At 41.9% G+C, this 16,111-nt stretch overlaps 1 protein-coding gene across 1 annotated transcript in view; it reads right to left on the bottom strand.

Moving 5' to 3' along the window:
• PCP4 (Purkinje cell protein 4) overlaps nucleotides 1–16,111 on the bottom strand; it is a 48,448-nt gene that overhangs the window by 21,781 nt on the left and 10,556 nt on the right. Inside the window, exon 2 of the mRNA XM_053936512.1 lies at nucleotides 8,468–8,519. Within this exon, the coding sequence (XP_053792487.1) occupies nucleotides 8,468–8,519 (52 nt within the window). The remainder of the gene's footprint in view (nucleotides 1–8,467; nucleotides 8,520–16,111) is intronic.

Below are 16,111 nucleotides of genomic sequence, written 5' to 3'. Positions count from 1 at the left end.
GAGGAGCTCTTAAGTAGGAAAGTATTTTCATTCCATTTTCAAACCCAAGTCAGAAGAAAACAAAAGCCTGTGGTGTGAAGTAAAGCAGGTCATGTGTGTAAAGTCAAAAAGAAAAGTGATGTTTCCACAACAGTAAATCCTAGTAACCACTGTTGGGCATTGATTGTGCTCCTCTTTCATTTTTCACTTCCACTAAATTAAAAAAAAACTTGCTGCTCAGCTACATGCAGCTCTTGTAGCCTTTTAATTATGTGTTGTTAGTGTCGGGGAACGTGGAGAGATGAATCTCCAAGTTGTGCCAGTCATCCCAGCTCCATGGATTCCCAATGTAAATATTCCAGCTCTCACATCCCACTGACTCCAGTCCTGACACACCCCAAACCACCCCTGGTGATGCAGGAGCAGATTCATTTCAGAGGTAACGTCAGAGGTGTTAGCAAGATTATTGAGGGGCTGGCTTGAGCTGTGTCCTCTCTTTGGATCAGCACCAGCATCAAAGCAGAATTAAAGGCTCCTGCTCCCAAAAAAACACATTTTCCAAGCAGTGCACATTTGTGGAAGGCAGCCAGTTACGTGCCAGTCAGAGAAAGAAGGCTCCTTCTCCCTGGTGCACAGTCAGGCAGCTCACTGATAATTACAGACTGGTTTCCAGAAGAAACATGGCACTTGTCAAAGGCATCATTTCAATCCTGTCTTTCCTCGTTAACACTTGATGGGAACTCCAGCATATTTATGACTCATCCAAAAGGTAAAACCCACCAAAGCATCACCAGCTTTATTTTCTTTTGCTTAATTTCATTTTTTCTTCATTTCTAATCACTGACTTTTTTCCCCCTAATGACCTTGGCTGATTTTCCAGACAGTTTCTCAGAAAGGAGCTGGGCTACCACCACCTTTCAGGTGTTCAAATGCCCACTTGAATGAGGCACCTCATGATGATTTCCTTGGACTTCTCCTGATCTCAATACTGCAGGAATGCTGCAGTTCTACTGACTTCTACCTCCTGCAAAGGAGCAGACTGTGAGGGACCATATAGAAATATATATAACTCCTATACATGTGTTCATCTCTCACATTTTTAGAAATGCAGCCGGATTTTTGGATGCACTGGCTTTGAGAACATTGCATCCACGCAGGCACACAAGGTTCCCAAGCTGTGTGCAGGCACTGTGTGCAAAACAAAGATCCCATAAATTAATCAAGTTGTTCTCCTGGCAAGCTGGAAAGAAAGAGGTGGACCAGGGCAAGAATTGTTATTGTTATCTCTATTTTTAAATACTTGGAAGACTCACAGTTACTATGGTGGTGAGGACCATATAAGTACCTAGACAGATTCATTGGTAGCACAAGTATTGTGTGCAGATTCTCCATTTCAAAGGAACCAGTTAATAGAAGCTTTATATTTTGAAATAATTTCCCTTTTTTTAAGTCCCTAAAAAAGCAGGTTTAAAAAGCTGAAATTTTTATTCTATGCTTGTGCTGTTCTGCTCCATATTTTTTTTTCCTTGTGGGACTCCTGCATTAAAAAAAGACAAAAAGAAAAAAAAAAAAAGAAACCCAAAACATGCAAGAAATAGCTGCACAATTAACATTATATAGCATCATACTGACAGATATCCTTTCTGTGGATAGTGTTATTTTCTTTGTTTGGGAAGATGGACTTATTTGGGAGTCACAAGAGTGGTTATAAATGATACACAAAATGAAAACTTGTGGGGAATTCCAGAGCCAGGGCATAAGCCAGACTACAAGAGCACTGCTGTTAATTGATGACATTTTTAACACAATTTTTTTTTTTAAAGATGCTTCTGCCTAAACTTTTAAAAAATGAAAGCTCCTCATTACCAGACGAGGTAACAAGGATGCATTGTGTAATGGACAAAGGCAACTTGAAAGGTAACAGAAAAATAAGAACAATATCTACTCTTTCAGAAGTATTACTTCAGTTTGGATCAGACATTGATTAAACTCCCTCAGAGGCTCCTCTCCATGAAACCAGATGGTCACTGCACATGGACAGGCACACGTGGGTGTAGGTGAAGTTTCAGAAGGTGCCCACATTATCTCAAACACACATAAAAATCATCACTTTAGAAGTTTTGTTGCTGGATAAACACGAAAAATTGCTGATTGGAGAATTTTTGTGAACAATCCTTCATTGCCTTCATCACCCCAAATAAATAAGCACACAGCATCCCTCTGGGGAGGACTCATGCTCATCCCTGGCCTCCAGAAATGGAAGTTCACCTAGGAGAGGAAATAAAATTCATGGGTAATTCCCTTCTCTTCCTCTCAGCATCCTCTCCAGGGAAGATCTGTGAACAATCCCAGAGCCTTGTTACTAAAGGCTCAATCTGCCTTTAGCTGAGTCCTGCTGCCTGCTGCAGGGATGGGCACATTCTTTGACAAACACACCAGGATGGGCAAAGGAAGAGAACCAGGCCAGGAGAGGACCTGAGACATCTTTGGTTTGGTTCTGGGCAAACTTTATGCGCAGCTGTCCCCAGGCAAACACCTAAACTGAAACTCAGCACTTTCCTGCAGTGTTTTTGCCATGCCTCGAGATAGGATTCATCTAGAACTGTTCACTTGGGACTTTTTCTCATCTCATCTCATCCACCCTCAGCTAAAGATCACAGTGTTGAGTTCTCACAGGATTTTTACACCTCTCTCTGAGCCTCAGTGATCTGTACATGACCGAGCTTACATAACCATGCTGAGGGCTCAGACACTTTTGGATTTAGGCTCTGTGAAGGTGTTATGGTATTTGGTGGTTGCAGACATGTCTGGGAATGTTGCTGAGGCACAGACTTTTTATTTTAAGAGATGTGGGATGAGGTACAACAAATCATTCTCATTCCACTTCCCAAATCCCCACTAGTACTGGCTAGATTGGATGAAATAGGGCAGAATTTGGCTTTGGATATAGGCTGAAAGTAGAATAAGAGAGTGCATTACAGTGAGATCATATCCCTTGAAGCATCACTTAAAAGGGATGAGAGAATTTTAGAACACCGCAGTGAAAAGAGACAACAAGGCAAGCTAATTTCCCTGCCAGCTCTCAACCTATCACCCAGGAAAACTCAATATTAATTACCTTCATCCAATACTCCTCATCCTAACTTCTGATGAGTGCTGTGGGGGTGAAATATCAGAGAGCAGCAGTTTGAAAGGGTTGGGTGGGGTTTTTTTACATTGATTCAGCAGTTGCTTGCAATAATGAAGATTCATCTCTTGCCACACAAGCGATGCTTTGTGGGAAAGAAAATACAGGGGCATTGCAATGCAGCAGTTCAGGCTCTGTCCTTTCCTTGGACTAAAAAATGTGACCTCTAGGCCCGGGAAGATACAGCAAACCATGTTCCATGAGGTCCTTTGAATATTTACACAAATAACCCTCATGTGTTCCTCTCCCTCCTCAGAATCGTTTTTTCCACCAGTAAGTTTATTTGTAAGGCTGTTCCCAAAAACAGCACATTTTTTACGCAGTCATTGGAGAATATTAGTGGAAAATTAATTTTGAGTTCTTAAAGAGATATTTATATTAGCCCATACTACAATAATGATCCTGGCCTCTAGCCAGGAATTGAAGCTCTGTTAAGCTAAGCACTCTACATAAATAACTGAAGATTACTATTCACTGTCAGATCTGGAAGATTTTTTTTTTTTTTATTCCTGAGTGCAGTGACCAGAATTTCCCAAATTTCTTGAGTGGAGGGAGTGGGTGAATGGACTGTTGATAACACTGCAAGATGCCTGTCCCTACACCAGGAAAGCTTATTAGAGAGAGATCTCTATTCTCCCTCACAGAATTGCTTTGCAATTATTTACCCTTACCCTTAATGTTTTCTAGAAGCATTCAGACTGAAGCGACTCCACTTTAGATGTAAAATATAAGAATTTACTTTACTAAATCTACTGTAGCTTCATCTTTTACATAGAAGCATCACATGGACAGGATGAAACATAAGAGTATTTATTCATGTATAATTTTCTGAATGCCCCAAAGCAGAGCTCATACACTGACAAGTGTTTGGGAATGAGAAGAAACTGAAAATACAACTGACCATGTTGCTGTGATTGGATTAATCCACCATGACATCTCAGTTCATGCAAAACCTACTCATTTTCATTTCACTCAGAGCCAGGAAGGCACAGAATTCGTTCCATGAAAACACTCACTTTGTTATCATAAATATTCATGTTACTGAATGATAAATCTCATCTTCCAAGAAAAAATATTAATACCCATTAATAATCACATGCTTTATGTAGTTTGAGAAGAAAAGGCGAGATCTATTAATAGGAAAAAGAGTGATTCTAAATTTGAAGACAGAAATAATTGCTTCTGATGCAATTGTTTCCCTGGCAGTTGTGCTGGGCTATTAAAGAGTAGATTGCATGAGAGCAGATTGCAAATTACACCACAAGAAAAAAAAACAACACAGAGCAATGTGAAACAGAACAAGAAGTGACAAGTGTTAACCTACAAAGGAACTTCATGACATTGCCAAGGTCACAGAGAAGAATCAATTATTCACTGAGAATAGTCGGGGGGAACATTCTGGTTTCATATTTACATCTGCAAATATGACTGTCCCAACTAATCAAACCAGGTGAGCATAAAAGAAATTACAGCTTCTTATCCCACACTGAGCTGTGTGGGAATAGTAGTGCTGTCTCCCCTTTGGATTTTCTTCCACAGAGAACAGCATTATGGAACAGGTTTTCAAGTTACATTTGCAGTTTCACAAGTAAGCATCTCCTGGGTTTCAGGGAGACTGAGGTCCTTCAAGGCCCCAGCGAGATTATGGGTTCAATACTGGACCCAGATTCTTTAACTTGTTCACCAATGACTTGGATGAAGGGGCAGAAGCCTCCTCAGCAAGTTTGATGATGACACAGAGCTTGGAGGAGCAGCTGGTACCCCGAGGGCTGTGCAGCCCTTCAGAGGGACCATGACAGGCTGGAGAGATGGGCAGAGAGGAACTGTCTGAAATTCAACCAGGGCAAATACAGGGTCCTGCACCTGGGAATAAATAACTCCAGGCACCAGCACAGGCTGGGGGTGACCTGCTGGAGAAGGATGTGGGAGTCCTGAGGGACACCGAGCTGTCCCTGAGCCAGCAGAGTGTCCTGGGGGCTGGAAGGCCAATGGGATCCTGGGGGACATCGGGATGGGCTCTGCCAGCAGGTCAGGGGTGACCCTGCCCCTGTGCCCAGCCCTGGAGGCACCTCTGGGTGCTGTGTCCAGCTCTGGCTCCTCAGCACAGCAGGGACAGGAGCTCCTGGAGCTGAGCAAGGGCCTGGAGCATCTCCGTGCCCAGGAAAGGCTGAGGGAGCTGGGGCTGCTCAGCCTGGAGAGGAGCCCCAGTGAGAGGGGCCTCAGCCCTGGCTGTTCCTGGCTGTCCCTGTGTGTCCCTCTGTGTCCCTGTGTGTCCCTTTGTGTCCCAGTCTATCCCTGGCTGTCCCTGTGTGTCCCAGTCTGTCCCAGTCTGTCCCAGTCTGTCCCTGTGTGCAGGAGGGCAGAGCAGCCCCAGGCTCTGCTCCAGGCCCAGCAATGGCCCCAGAGCCACGGGCAGGGGCTGAGCCCAGCAATTCCCTGCACAGGAGGCACAACTTCTGCCCTGGGCAGTGCCCAGCCCTGAGCAGAGCCCAGAGAGGCTCTGGGCTCTCCTCCCTGGGATATTCCAGAGCCATCTGGACACAGCCCTGTGCCCTGGGCTCCTGGAGCAGGGAGGTGGCACCAGCTGTCCCCTGTGGTCCCTGCCATCCTCACCCACCCTGTGTGTGCAGCGCAGTCCCTGCTGCTGAAGGGAGATTTGCTAAGAGCTGCCACTGCTGCTGTGGGGGTAGGAACTAAACACAATTAAGGACAGATTGTTCCTGTCCAAGGAAGGTCAAACAAGAACATGCATTTGTGCCTACCCAAACCACCCCTGCTATAAAAGGAATCCTCAGAGACTGAATTTCCCTGAGTGCTGCACGGTGACAGCAAGGCCATACATGTCTTCACCGAGGGACACTGCTGATTGCCATGGTCATTATTTCATTTTCTTCAGTTTCAACCTAACCTAGAGGCCAGCCCAAAATTCATTTTCTACTGCAATGCACAAACAAAGTTTGACCCCAGAGTGTCTCACTGCGTGAACCAAACCCTGAGAAAAGCCAAGCATCGTTGCTTGTTGTCTGAGCCAGTTTTCAGCAGCTTTTCCTGATCTGTAAACAAGAGCACAGACAGCAACCAGACCAGTTTGCCTTTGCAAACATTGTCAGAGCATGACTTTTCTTTTTTTTTCCCCTTCTTTTTATAGGATGAAAGAGTTTTTTGTTTCTCCACCCTCCCTCCTTTTCAACAAGAGGGAAACAAAAGGGAAAGTTTCCTTTTGACAGGGAAACAAACACCTGAAGAAGAGGCTAATAACATTTAAGACATGGACATATTGTAGAGTTCTGGCCAGAAAAACATGGAACAGAGGATTTATATTGTGTATGTAGGTTTCCAGCACACCCCAATTTTCAGAGCAATAAATCACTGCTTGAGTTTTAACCACACAGAGCTAATAAGGACAAAGAGTTACACATTTCTGCTTCTTTGATTTAGCATTTAATCTCAGGTTCAAAGTTCTGATGCTGCTTTATTTTTATGCAAGCATGTAGGCTGGGGAGATCAGAGGACTCTATTCCATCTCCCCTGCTGCTCCTGTGTTTATGTAGGTGACAGCTTTTCTGCTATAATTTCATTACAAAAAATAATTGGTATCTATTTACCCAAGATTAACTGTGCATCTGTCTGTGTATGTTATACATAAAATTATGCTACAACTAGAACCATATATATTTTTGAATTAAGGATGCAGCCCTTGCTCACTCAACATCCCCACTAAGAAAAAAAAAATTGCTTTTAAAAAGGCTGCAGGATCAGTAAATCTAAGCTAAACTTGACAACAGGATGATTTTATTTGGGAAGAAATTTTTATTTGGGAAAGAAATTCAAGGCAAATGAGCTCAGTTCATAATGTGCTCAAACAGAAAAGAGAAAAACATGCTCCCTATGCTGCCCGAATGGCTGACATAATTTTGCTTGCTTTCCTTCCCTGTTAACTTGAAAATGCAAATTGCTTTGCTGTCAGGGTACATTTGTTCCCACTAATTCAAGACACTATAACAAGCCAAAATATTTATTTGTTTTTGGTTTTTTTTTTTCCACCCCAATTTCTGTTTTATCATAATGGGAGCATCATCTATGGATTTCATTTACTGAAACATTATGCAAACAGCCCTCATGGGAAAGTCACCTCCCTGTAATAGGAAAACTATCCATAAAGAAGCTCTTAATGCTTTAGGATGTGTTGCCTCAAGGGCCCAAAAATTCTACTCTGACCAACACTTAAAAGGCCAAAACATATCCAAGATAACTGCTCAAATGACCCATTGGAAAAGCCTTTTCAGAGAAGGGACTACTGGGATCTTTCCTGCTTTTCAGGGGATGGGATGGACATGGAACACATTCTTTTGATTAGAACTGGATGAGCAAACAGAAGCAAAGAGCACATTTTATAGTTCAATCCTCTTTCTGATGCTGCTTCTTTTTCAGCTGGGTGTTTTAAAAAAATAAAATATTTTAAAATATTTTCATTTGAAAAACGTTTCTGATGGTAACATTCTTTTAATCAATTATCACTTGTGTGTAAAATATTTCTGCTTCTATAAGAAATAAAATGAGATTTCAGCTGATAAAATCCCAAACAATTATGGTTTTCCTGAAAATTCCATTTTGCATTCTTCTGGGGGGGAAAAAAACCAACATTTTAAATTAGAATTGTTTGTGCCACTTAAAGAGCTGACATTAGTCTCTGCCAGCCCTGTTGTTAAGGTCTGAAAGAGCCCCATGAGTCACCCCTTGGAGGAGTGGAGATGAGTCCAGACTCACTCCAGTGATGAAATTCAGAGCCTCTTTGCCATCTGGTCCTTCCACAAGAGTTGCTCCATGCATAGCTTCTCTCTAGAAACACTCAAATGAGCTCTAAACAAGTGGATTTTAACTTTGGTATCTTAGTGCTGGGCCTAAAGTTAGGTAGGATTGATCAGACTACAGAAACTCTACAAGGAAATCCTTTGAAACTTTATTTCTCTTCACTTTTCTCATTCATGGAGCAGCTTGTTTTTTGGTGTTTCACACATATCTAATCTTGTTTTAACCCCATTTGTGTCTGCTCTGATTTCTGTGAAGTCCTTTGGTTTACCACAGTACGCACTCAGGAAAGAGACTCTACTTCAGCAAAGTGGTTTAAACACGCAAATAAAAAGAAAACAAATCCCCTGAAGCCCTTCCAGTTTCTCAAATACAATCAAATCTAAGTTGCAACACCAAAGCCTTCACTACAGACATCTGTCATTACAGTAAAAAGTATTTTGGCTCCATTTGACTCAGTATTCTCCATCCAGAAATAAAGGCAACCCTTACCATTCTCACCAGACGTCTTGTCTTTCCCATTTGCAGCCCCGGTTCCTTGTCTCTGTTAGGGGGGACAAAAAAACCACAAAACAAGAGGTTAGAACACACCTGAACACGCATTTTCCCCTTGGAAATTCCTGGTAATTACAGCCTGATTTCTCCTCAATACATTGGATAATCCATTCACCCTCAAGCAACGCTGCTTTGAGACACTGCCACTGAACCAGGAATGCTTAGTTCCATTTCAAGGTTGGACTCTGTGATCCGGGAGTTTTTTCCAATACAAAAGACCCAGGTTTAGGTCCAGCTGCATCACTGCTTGTGCCCCTGGATGTAATTTTCACCATGAGTGATATGTGTGTGTGCAATCAGGTTCCCAGCAGTACCAGGGTAGGAAATACTCTGCAGCATTTCATTTCTTCAGCTCCCTGCTGTGCCTCCCCTTCCATGACTCAGGAGGACTTACAGGCAAGTCGTGAGGTTTTGCAGGGACAAAATGACAAGGGTCAAAGCCAGCCTGCAGTTAATTTGGACAATGCCACAAAAAAGACACAATAACAATATTCCCTAGAAATACATTAGCAAGAGAAGGAGGGCTAAGGAGAATTTCCAGATACCTTTTTGGCTGGAAGATTCATTTTCTGCTTTGGCCACAAGAGATGATGGAATTTCCCACTATAATTCACTTTGTCCAAAGAACAGCCTCGTGAATTTCCATGAAAAATAACTGATTTAGATCGCTCTGCCAGGTGACAGGTGGCAAACACCAGGGCAGTAGAAATACAATGGCAAAATACCAGAGTGGTTACAATAGTAGGGAACTTCTTAGCTTAGGAATGGTCACTCTATGAAAAATATTCTGCATCCTCCAGAGAAAGCATCTCAAGGTGGATTAAGGTATTTAAAGGGTAGGGCAAGACTAACATTTCTTATACAAAATTATTCATGCTTTTGTGTGTTACTGAAATAGAACTAAAGAAATAGTCCTTTAGGGCTGCACATGTAAAAATCTGGGAATATTAAACTCAGAGAATAAATCCAGCTGCACTCAGCCATCAGAGGCAGCACATCCTCAAGCAGCAGGGAAGTGAACAGGTACAGGAGCACTGCAAACCAAATGGTTTTTACCAACAACTGGATCGTCATGTGGATTCTCCCATGAAAATTCATACAGCCATACTTATCTGAAGGCATTTTCTCTAAAATTTCTGGTTAAAACCTCCTCTGCTTTGGTTTCTGTCTTTTGCCTTTCCGAGAAGTGGTATTTCCAAGGTATTTTTTGCATACAGACTTAATTATGAGGTAAGTACAAGACCTTCACATGTGCTCTTAGCTCTGACATGGAAAATGGAAATACATTTGTTTTCTCCCTGGAGCCTCAGAGCCAAGACAAAAACTTGGCCAATAACAGAGAATGGGATTCTAAAGGAATAAACACCTTTGACAAAAGCCTAAGTTACCAGCAGCCAGAAATCAATACATCCACCCAACAACCAGTTTTGCTTTGTGCCTTTATATGAAGTCTGGCTAATAATTCCATGTTTCAACTCTAAACAGCACTTTAAAGAAGATTTTCGTGTTCATTTACAAAATACTTTACTTTTCCTATCAATAAAAAGATACCTATATTCCTTTTTCTTCCCCTGTATATTTTTAAATGCTTTTCCAAGTTGTCTTATTTCCTGAGCATTTCAGGCTGTGCTACTTAAGCTTTATGAAAGCTTCTCTTTCCTCCCTAGGCTATACCTGTCAGGTTCAGTCTGCTTATGATGGAGTGCTGGAATATGGATTCACACATTTATTTCGTGTCTCGAGATTTCCCCTCGGGGAGAGCAGAATGTTGTCAAAGAAAAAGAATAAAAACTTGGGTTTGGTAAATTAAGGTTTTTCTATTCATGAGGTCACGGTAGTTTTCTTCAAGTCTGAAATCAGTTGCAATATTCTGCAGCCATTTGTTTGATTGGTGACCACTGGACTTGTACAGAAAAAAACCTGAAAGTCTGCCAAGCCAGCTTCTGAGAGCTTTTCCTTTAGTTATAGACGTATTTTGATCTATGAGCCCTGTGCTGTCTTCCAAGTGACTGCAATGGATTTGAAAGTCAGAATCAGGTGCTCATTAACAAGGCACTGAAACTCAGGAAAAAGCCAGATACAATGGGATCATCCTCCTGCAAAAAGCCTTTAGTCTTTCATTTCAATACATTCAGTGGACCTACTTTTCAAAACATTTTCAAGGTGTTGGTATTATTAGCAGCTGGAGTTTCTTTCTTCTTTCATCACCTTTCATGATGCTACTGCGGGTTTCAGAACAAAGCTGAGCTTTTTAATGTGGTTCAGAGCAAAAGGGATTAAACACGAGGAGGAGTTACTGGGGGTATTTTCAAGAAGCAATGGATGAAATGTTGGTATAGCAGATATTGTCCATAGATAAAATAGATGAGATTAAAATCACTGAAATAGAAGCAAAGCAATATTAATTTCTGGCATCTGATAGGCTGAAGAGCCCCAGCTCCCTCAGGTTTTCGTCCCAAGAGAGGATTCCCATCCCCTATAACTTGCAGCCAGCTCCCTTCCTTCAGAGACTCTGGAATTCCACAGCATCTTTTAAATAGAAGCAAAGCAATATTAATTTCTGGCATCTGATAGGCTGAAGAGCCCCAGCTCCCTCAGGTTTTCGTCCCAAGAGAGGATTCCCATCCCCTATAACTTGCAGCCAGCTCCCTTCCTTCAGAGACTCTGGAATTCTACAGCATCTTTTAAGGCAAGCACCAGGACGGAAACATTGAATAAACTTTCCACCAGGCATCAAAGAAACATCAGAGCTAAAATGAACACGAGCAGACCTGTAACGATTATACAGTAAAACATGATAAACAGTTTTGTTGCTATGTTGCGTAGGAGGAAACAGAGTTTATGACTGCTTCGGGCTATATTAATTTTTAACTCAGTGGTTTTACAAAACACGTAATTAAAAATGTCTCCAAAAATCAAAGTGACTCCCAATTTGTCAGCAGAGGAAGTTAAAAAGACTTCTGCCATATGCTCAAAATCCCAGTAAGAAAAGAACAGGTTTGCTTTCCTGTTAAACTCTCACAGCTATACGCAGAGGCCAGTTAATGTGCTATGAAAATCTGTACTAAATTAGTCCCCAAGGCGAGCAAACTAAGGTCAAAAGTGAACTTGCAGCCACGAGGACATTTCAAGAAGAATGTTAAATTACTGCAGCAGCTTTTTTGACTCGTTCTTCTAGCCCCTGCTGCACCCCCAAGCTTAATTTTTGCCTTTAATCTTACATTCTGTTCTTGTCTTGAAATAGCCTGACCTTTTCAGCGATGCTTTTAATTAGCACCTCAGTGTTAGGGATTGCAGCCAGGTGTTGATTAGAGAATTTTTGGGGGCAGAAGGGTTGTTTGTTTTATGGTGAGCCAGAAAAAGTCCAAGATCAGGGACATGAAACTGCCAGAATGCTCTGACAAATGGGCTCTTCCAGATAATAACATCATGCTGATGCTTCACCTCAGTGCAGGGGGTCAACAAGGTACAAAGGGCTGAATCCCAGGAAAGCAGTGCCTGCAGATTTTCAACAGGATGTGTTTCTACATAAAAGAATGGGGAAAAAAGATCCAAGAGTGGAATTAAAAGAATAGAAACAGGTGGAAAGTTTTGGTAAAGTGGACAGCAGAAAAAGTCAGCACAGACTGACAGGGTGACACACACGAAAAGTTATTTAGGATGTTCTGTATTGGCAATGAGAGCAGCATGGAAATTTGTGCATATCCTAAGCTTACCCTAAGCTTTTCCTAAGCTTTGTTTTGATACCCTAAGGTGTGACAAAAGGAAATACACGTTGGTACTAAGCAACACAAAAAAGCTGTGGCTTTGCCAAGCAAGCCTTCCCTCTGCATCACCACTCCTTCTCCACACAAAGATTTCTCTTCAAGAAACATAAAGTGAATCCAACTAAACTATTTCATAAGGACCTTATTTTTTTATAGCATTCTGCTTTAATTAAAAAAAAAACTCAGCTGTTTCAGCCTTAATGTGAAAAAAAAATTACTGAAAAAAATATATTTCAAAGATTTATGGAGTTTATGATCTTTCTGCAAATAAAAATGTCACTGAAAATATCTGCTTAGGGACTTGTGTTTTCCAAGCAAGGAGAGTTCCCAATCACAGCAGAATGATCAAGAGATATATCAGAATCTAAATGAAAATCCAGAATTTAAGTAGGGGTAAGAAGCAAGCAGTATGACCTCAGATGAGTGGCTACACTCTGCAGAATTTGGGACTTCAATACGATTATTTAGGTTAAGTTCTCCTTTACTGGAGATTTTTGTGTCACTTCCTCTTTTTAACGTCATGTGCCAACCTGAAACTGTGGCACTCAGCATTTCACACCCTGAAGTGTGAAAAACATCACTCTTAGCCACAACACAGGAATAATTTGGTTTAGAAATGGACAAAATAAATCATAATGCTTAAAAATAAAAATTAAGAACAGGAAATGTTACTGTGACAAAAAGATTTTGGTTGCTGAAGCTGGAAGGGATTCCTAGCCTCTAAGTAATGGGACTGGAATTTTAGCACTACTGTATTTTTTGGAATTATATGTCAGAAAGCATGGAAATGAACAGCTGGGAGAGATAAAATGCACTGCTGGAGAGCCAGGCACAACTTCTATTATTTCACTCATTTCCTTCTAATTATTTCTTCTCCAAACTGGTCTGCAGCACAGACAGATGGCAAATCCCAAACCAACTCTGTGACGTCCAGGTTCACTTACATCAGTCACCTAAAGAACATCTGCAGACAGAGCTGAAGAACCCCTGACAGGAGTTTGGATAAAGCAATAAAAATTGCACAAATAAACCTTCCTCACTCATCTACTTGTGCCTCCTTTACAAGCTCCTCCACTCTTCCACACATTTTTATAGATGTGCTGCTGAATATTGATGAGATGGAAGTGTCCTTCAAAGGCCACATTTAAGGGAATTGCAGCAGGTAGAGAACACCTAGCCAAGAGTTTGTTGGAATGATGGATAAATCTGATAATGTGTCTGTTACTTCTGTCTTACACATCACTGTGAGAAATCACAGACCACACTTCCTGAGCAGCCTGACAGAAAAAAAAAAAAAAAAAATATTTATCAACTTATACCTCCTCACCTATGTATCCCCTCCTCCTTGCACGCTTCTCTACTCCAAGGGAGTTTTCCACAGCCAGTTTTCTGTTTTGTTTTGCCAGGGCAGCACAATGTTGCCAGAGCAAGAGCACCAAAATCCATCTTTCCATCCTGGCTGTCAAAGCTAAATGATCCCTGGCACTCTGACAACTCCTGTAATTATCCTCATGGGTCAGACAGTTTTCTACTTGACTGGGCTCCTGATTGTCCCTGATTTTATTAAGGCTTTCCTACAGCTATTTTAATAAATTAAAACTACGCAGGTGGGCTGAGATGAGCCGATGGGATTCTAACTGCAGTGGCTTCAAGCTGGCAGAGGGACAGAGGGACAGTGGTTTTTTGTGACTCTTTTAGTCACTGAAGGGACATGGTTATGCACATGAATGCACACTGTTATTACCTGAAAAGCACAGTATTATCTGTCCAAAATCAACCAGTCTCTGATAACTACAAATGGTGTTGTTTCCAGTGTAGCCATTGCCCATGTGGAACACACATTTTTATTTACATGGCTACAAAAAATGCACAAAGAGTGCTTAATCACATGATTGCCCATAGGCTTCGGGCATTTCCTTCAATTTAGCAGGCGTGATTTGTTCATTTTTGTCCAGACAGAACTTCTGGCTTGAGGTAAATGCTCAGAGTGTACACAGACAGCAGGAAATCATTCAGCACTGAGCACACTTAGAACCATGGAATGAGATGGGCTGGAAGGGACCTTAAAGCTCATCCAGTGCCACCCCTGCCATGGCAGGGACACCTCCCACTGTCCCAGGCTGCTCCAAGCCCCAGTGTCCAACCTGGCCTTGGGCACTGCCAGGGATCCAGGGGCAGCCACAGCTGCTCTGGGAATTCCATCCCAGCCCCTGCCCACCATCACAGGGAACAATTCCCAATTCCCAATCTCCCATCCAGCCCTGCCCTCTGGCACTGGGAGCCATTCCCTGGCTCCTGTCCCTGCATCCCCTGGAAATTGTCTCTCTCCAGCTTTCCTGGGGCTCCTCCAGGCCCTGCAAGGCCACCCTGAGCTCAGCCCAAAGCTTCTCCTGTGCAGGTGAACAATGCCAGCTGTGCCAGCCTTTCCTCCCAGCAGAGCTGCTCCAGCCCTCTGCTCATCCTGGAGCCTCCTCTGGGCTCTCTGCAGCAGCTCCAGCTCCTCCCTGGGCTGGGACAGGGCTGGGGCAGATCCCAGGATAAATTAGGAGGCATCTGATGAAATGGGCTGAAGGAATCACTGCCTGGGATAGAGGAACCTACTTAGAGTGCTGGCTTTAAATATTCTAACAGCACAGAAAAGAACTTTAGCTGTGCCCCACTTTTGCCGATGCTGGGCTGTAATTTATAAATCAGCACAGTGAGAACCTGCTGATTTTGTATTCAGATTCCATATAATGTTGTAAACTGAATATTTACACCAACACCAAATGTAATCAACATAATTAGCACAAACAGTAGCTTGCTTAATATTTAGGTTATTAGCATATTTTGAATTAAAACATTATTTCTCCAAAGACATTGTAATCACAATTTTTTATTTTTTTTCAGAGGCAGGGATTAATGGAATCTTTGAAGTTAATTTTGAAAGCAGCTGCAAGAATGCATTTCCCAAATCCTGTTAATTACCATGCCAGCCATGAGAAGTAATCCCCCTTTTTTTTTTTTTTTTTCCCTGAAGGAAATGGAAAATTTGATCCAGCATGGTTTATTTACAGGGCTAACTCAAATGTACACAAGGAGTTGTCTTCAACTCAGCAGAATTACTTTTATGAGTGGAACTGGAACCTCAGTGTGGTACTGTAGAATTTCCCTGAGTTGCATGTTGGGCTTTGTTTAGCAAAGGGCAAAGAGAGTAAAATCAACTACAAAAAAACCTTCTCACATCACCTGCCAAAAAGTGACCTCATTTCTCACTTGGACATGGGTGATACAGCCCATATCCCAATTACACTGAGGTCTCCTCTTTATCCATTTCCAAGGTGACCCAAGAGATATATTTCAATTACATAAAAATTGATTAAGCTAGATGGCATAAATAAAACCTGACTGTTTTTATTTATCTCTATTTTATTTATATTTATCTTAAGGTGGTTTCTTCCTCTTTTTTTCCTCCTATTATTTCTTATCTACTGGTAGCATCAGACCTGGCATTACAGTTCCAAAAAGGGCATTTTTGGGCAGGAAACCTGCCTTAAGAACTCCTACTTCCCATCAGAGCCCAATCCAGCCACACCTTCCCATCCCCAAGGCCTCATTTCTTTGGAAACAATTGTTTGCAAGGTTACACAGAAAATAGGAGTACTGAAATTATTCAAGTCAAAAATAACCCTTCAGCAGAGCTGTGTTGAAAACAATCATTGAAATGATCCAGCTAAAAAAAGAAATACATATTTCAGCTGTTTCTGTTGATCATTTCAGTCGTGTAGTTTATGTCTCTGATCGACAAACAATTGTACCAGGGCAACCTAAACTA

The sequence above is a fragment of the Vidua chalybeata genome, chromosome 2 (assembly GCF_026979565.1).
Source record: "Vidua chalybeata isolate OUT-0048 chromosome 2, bVidCha1 merged haplotype, whole genome shotgun sequence".
Classification (NCBI taxonomy): domain Eukaryota; kingdom Metazoa; phylum Chordata; class Aves; order Passeriformes; family Viduidae; genus Vidua; species Vidua chalybeata.
Note: the sequence above shows the minus strand (reverse complement) of the source record. Positions and strands in the feature narration are given on the sequence as shown.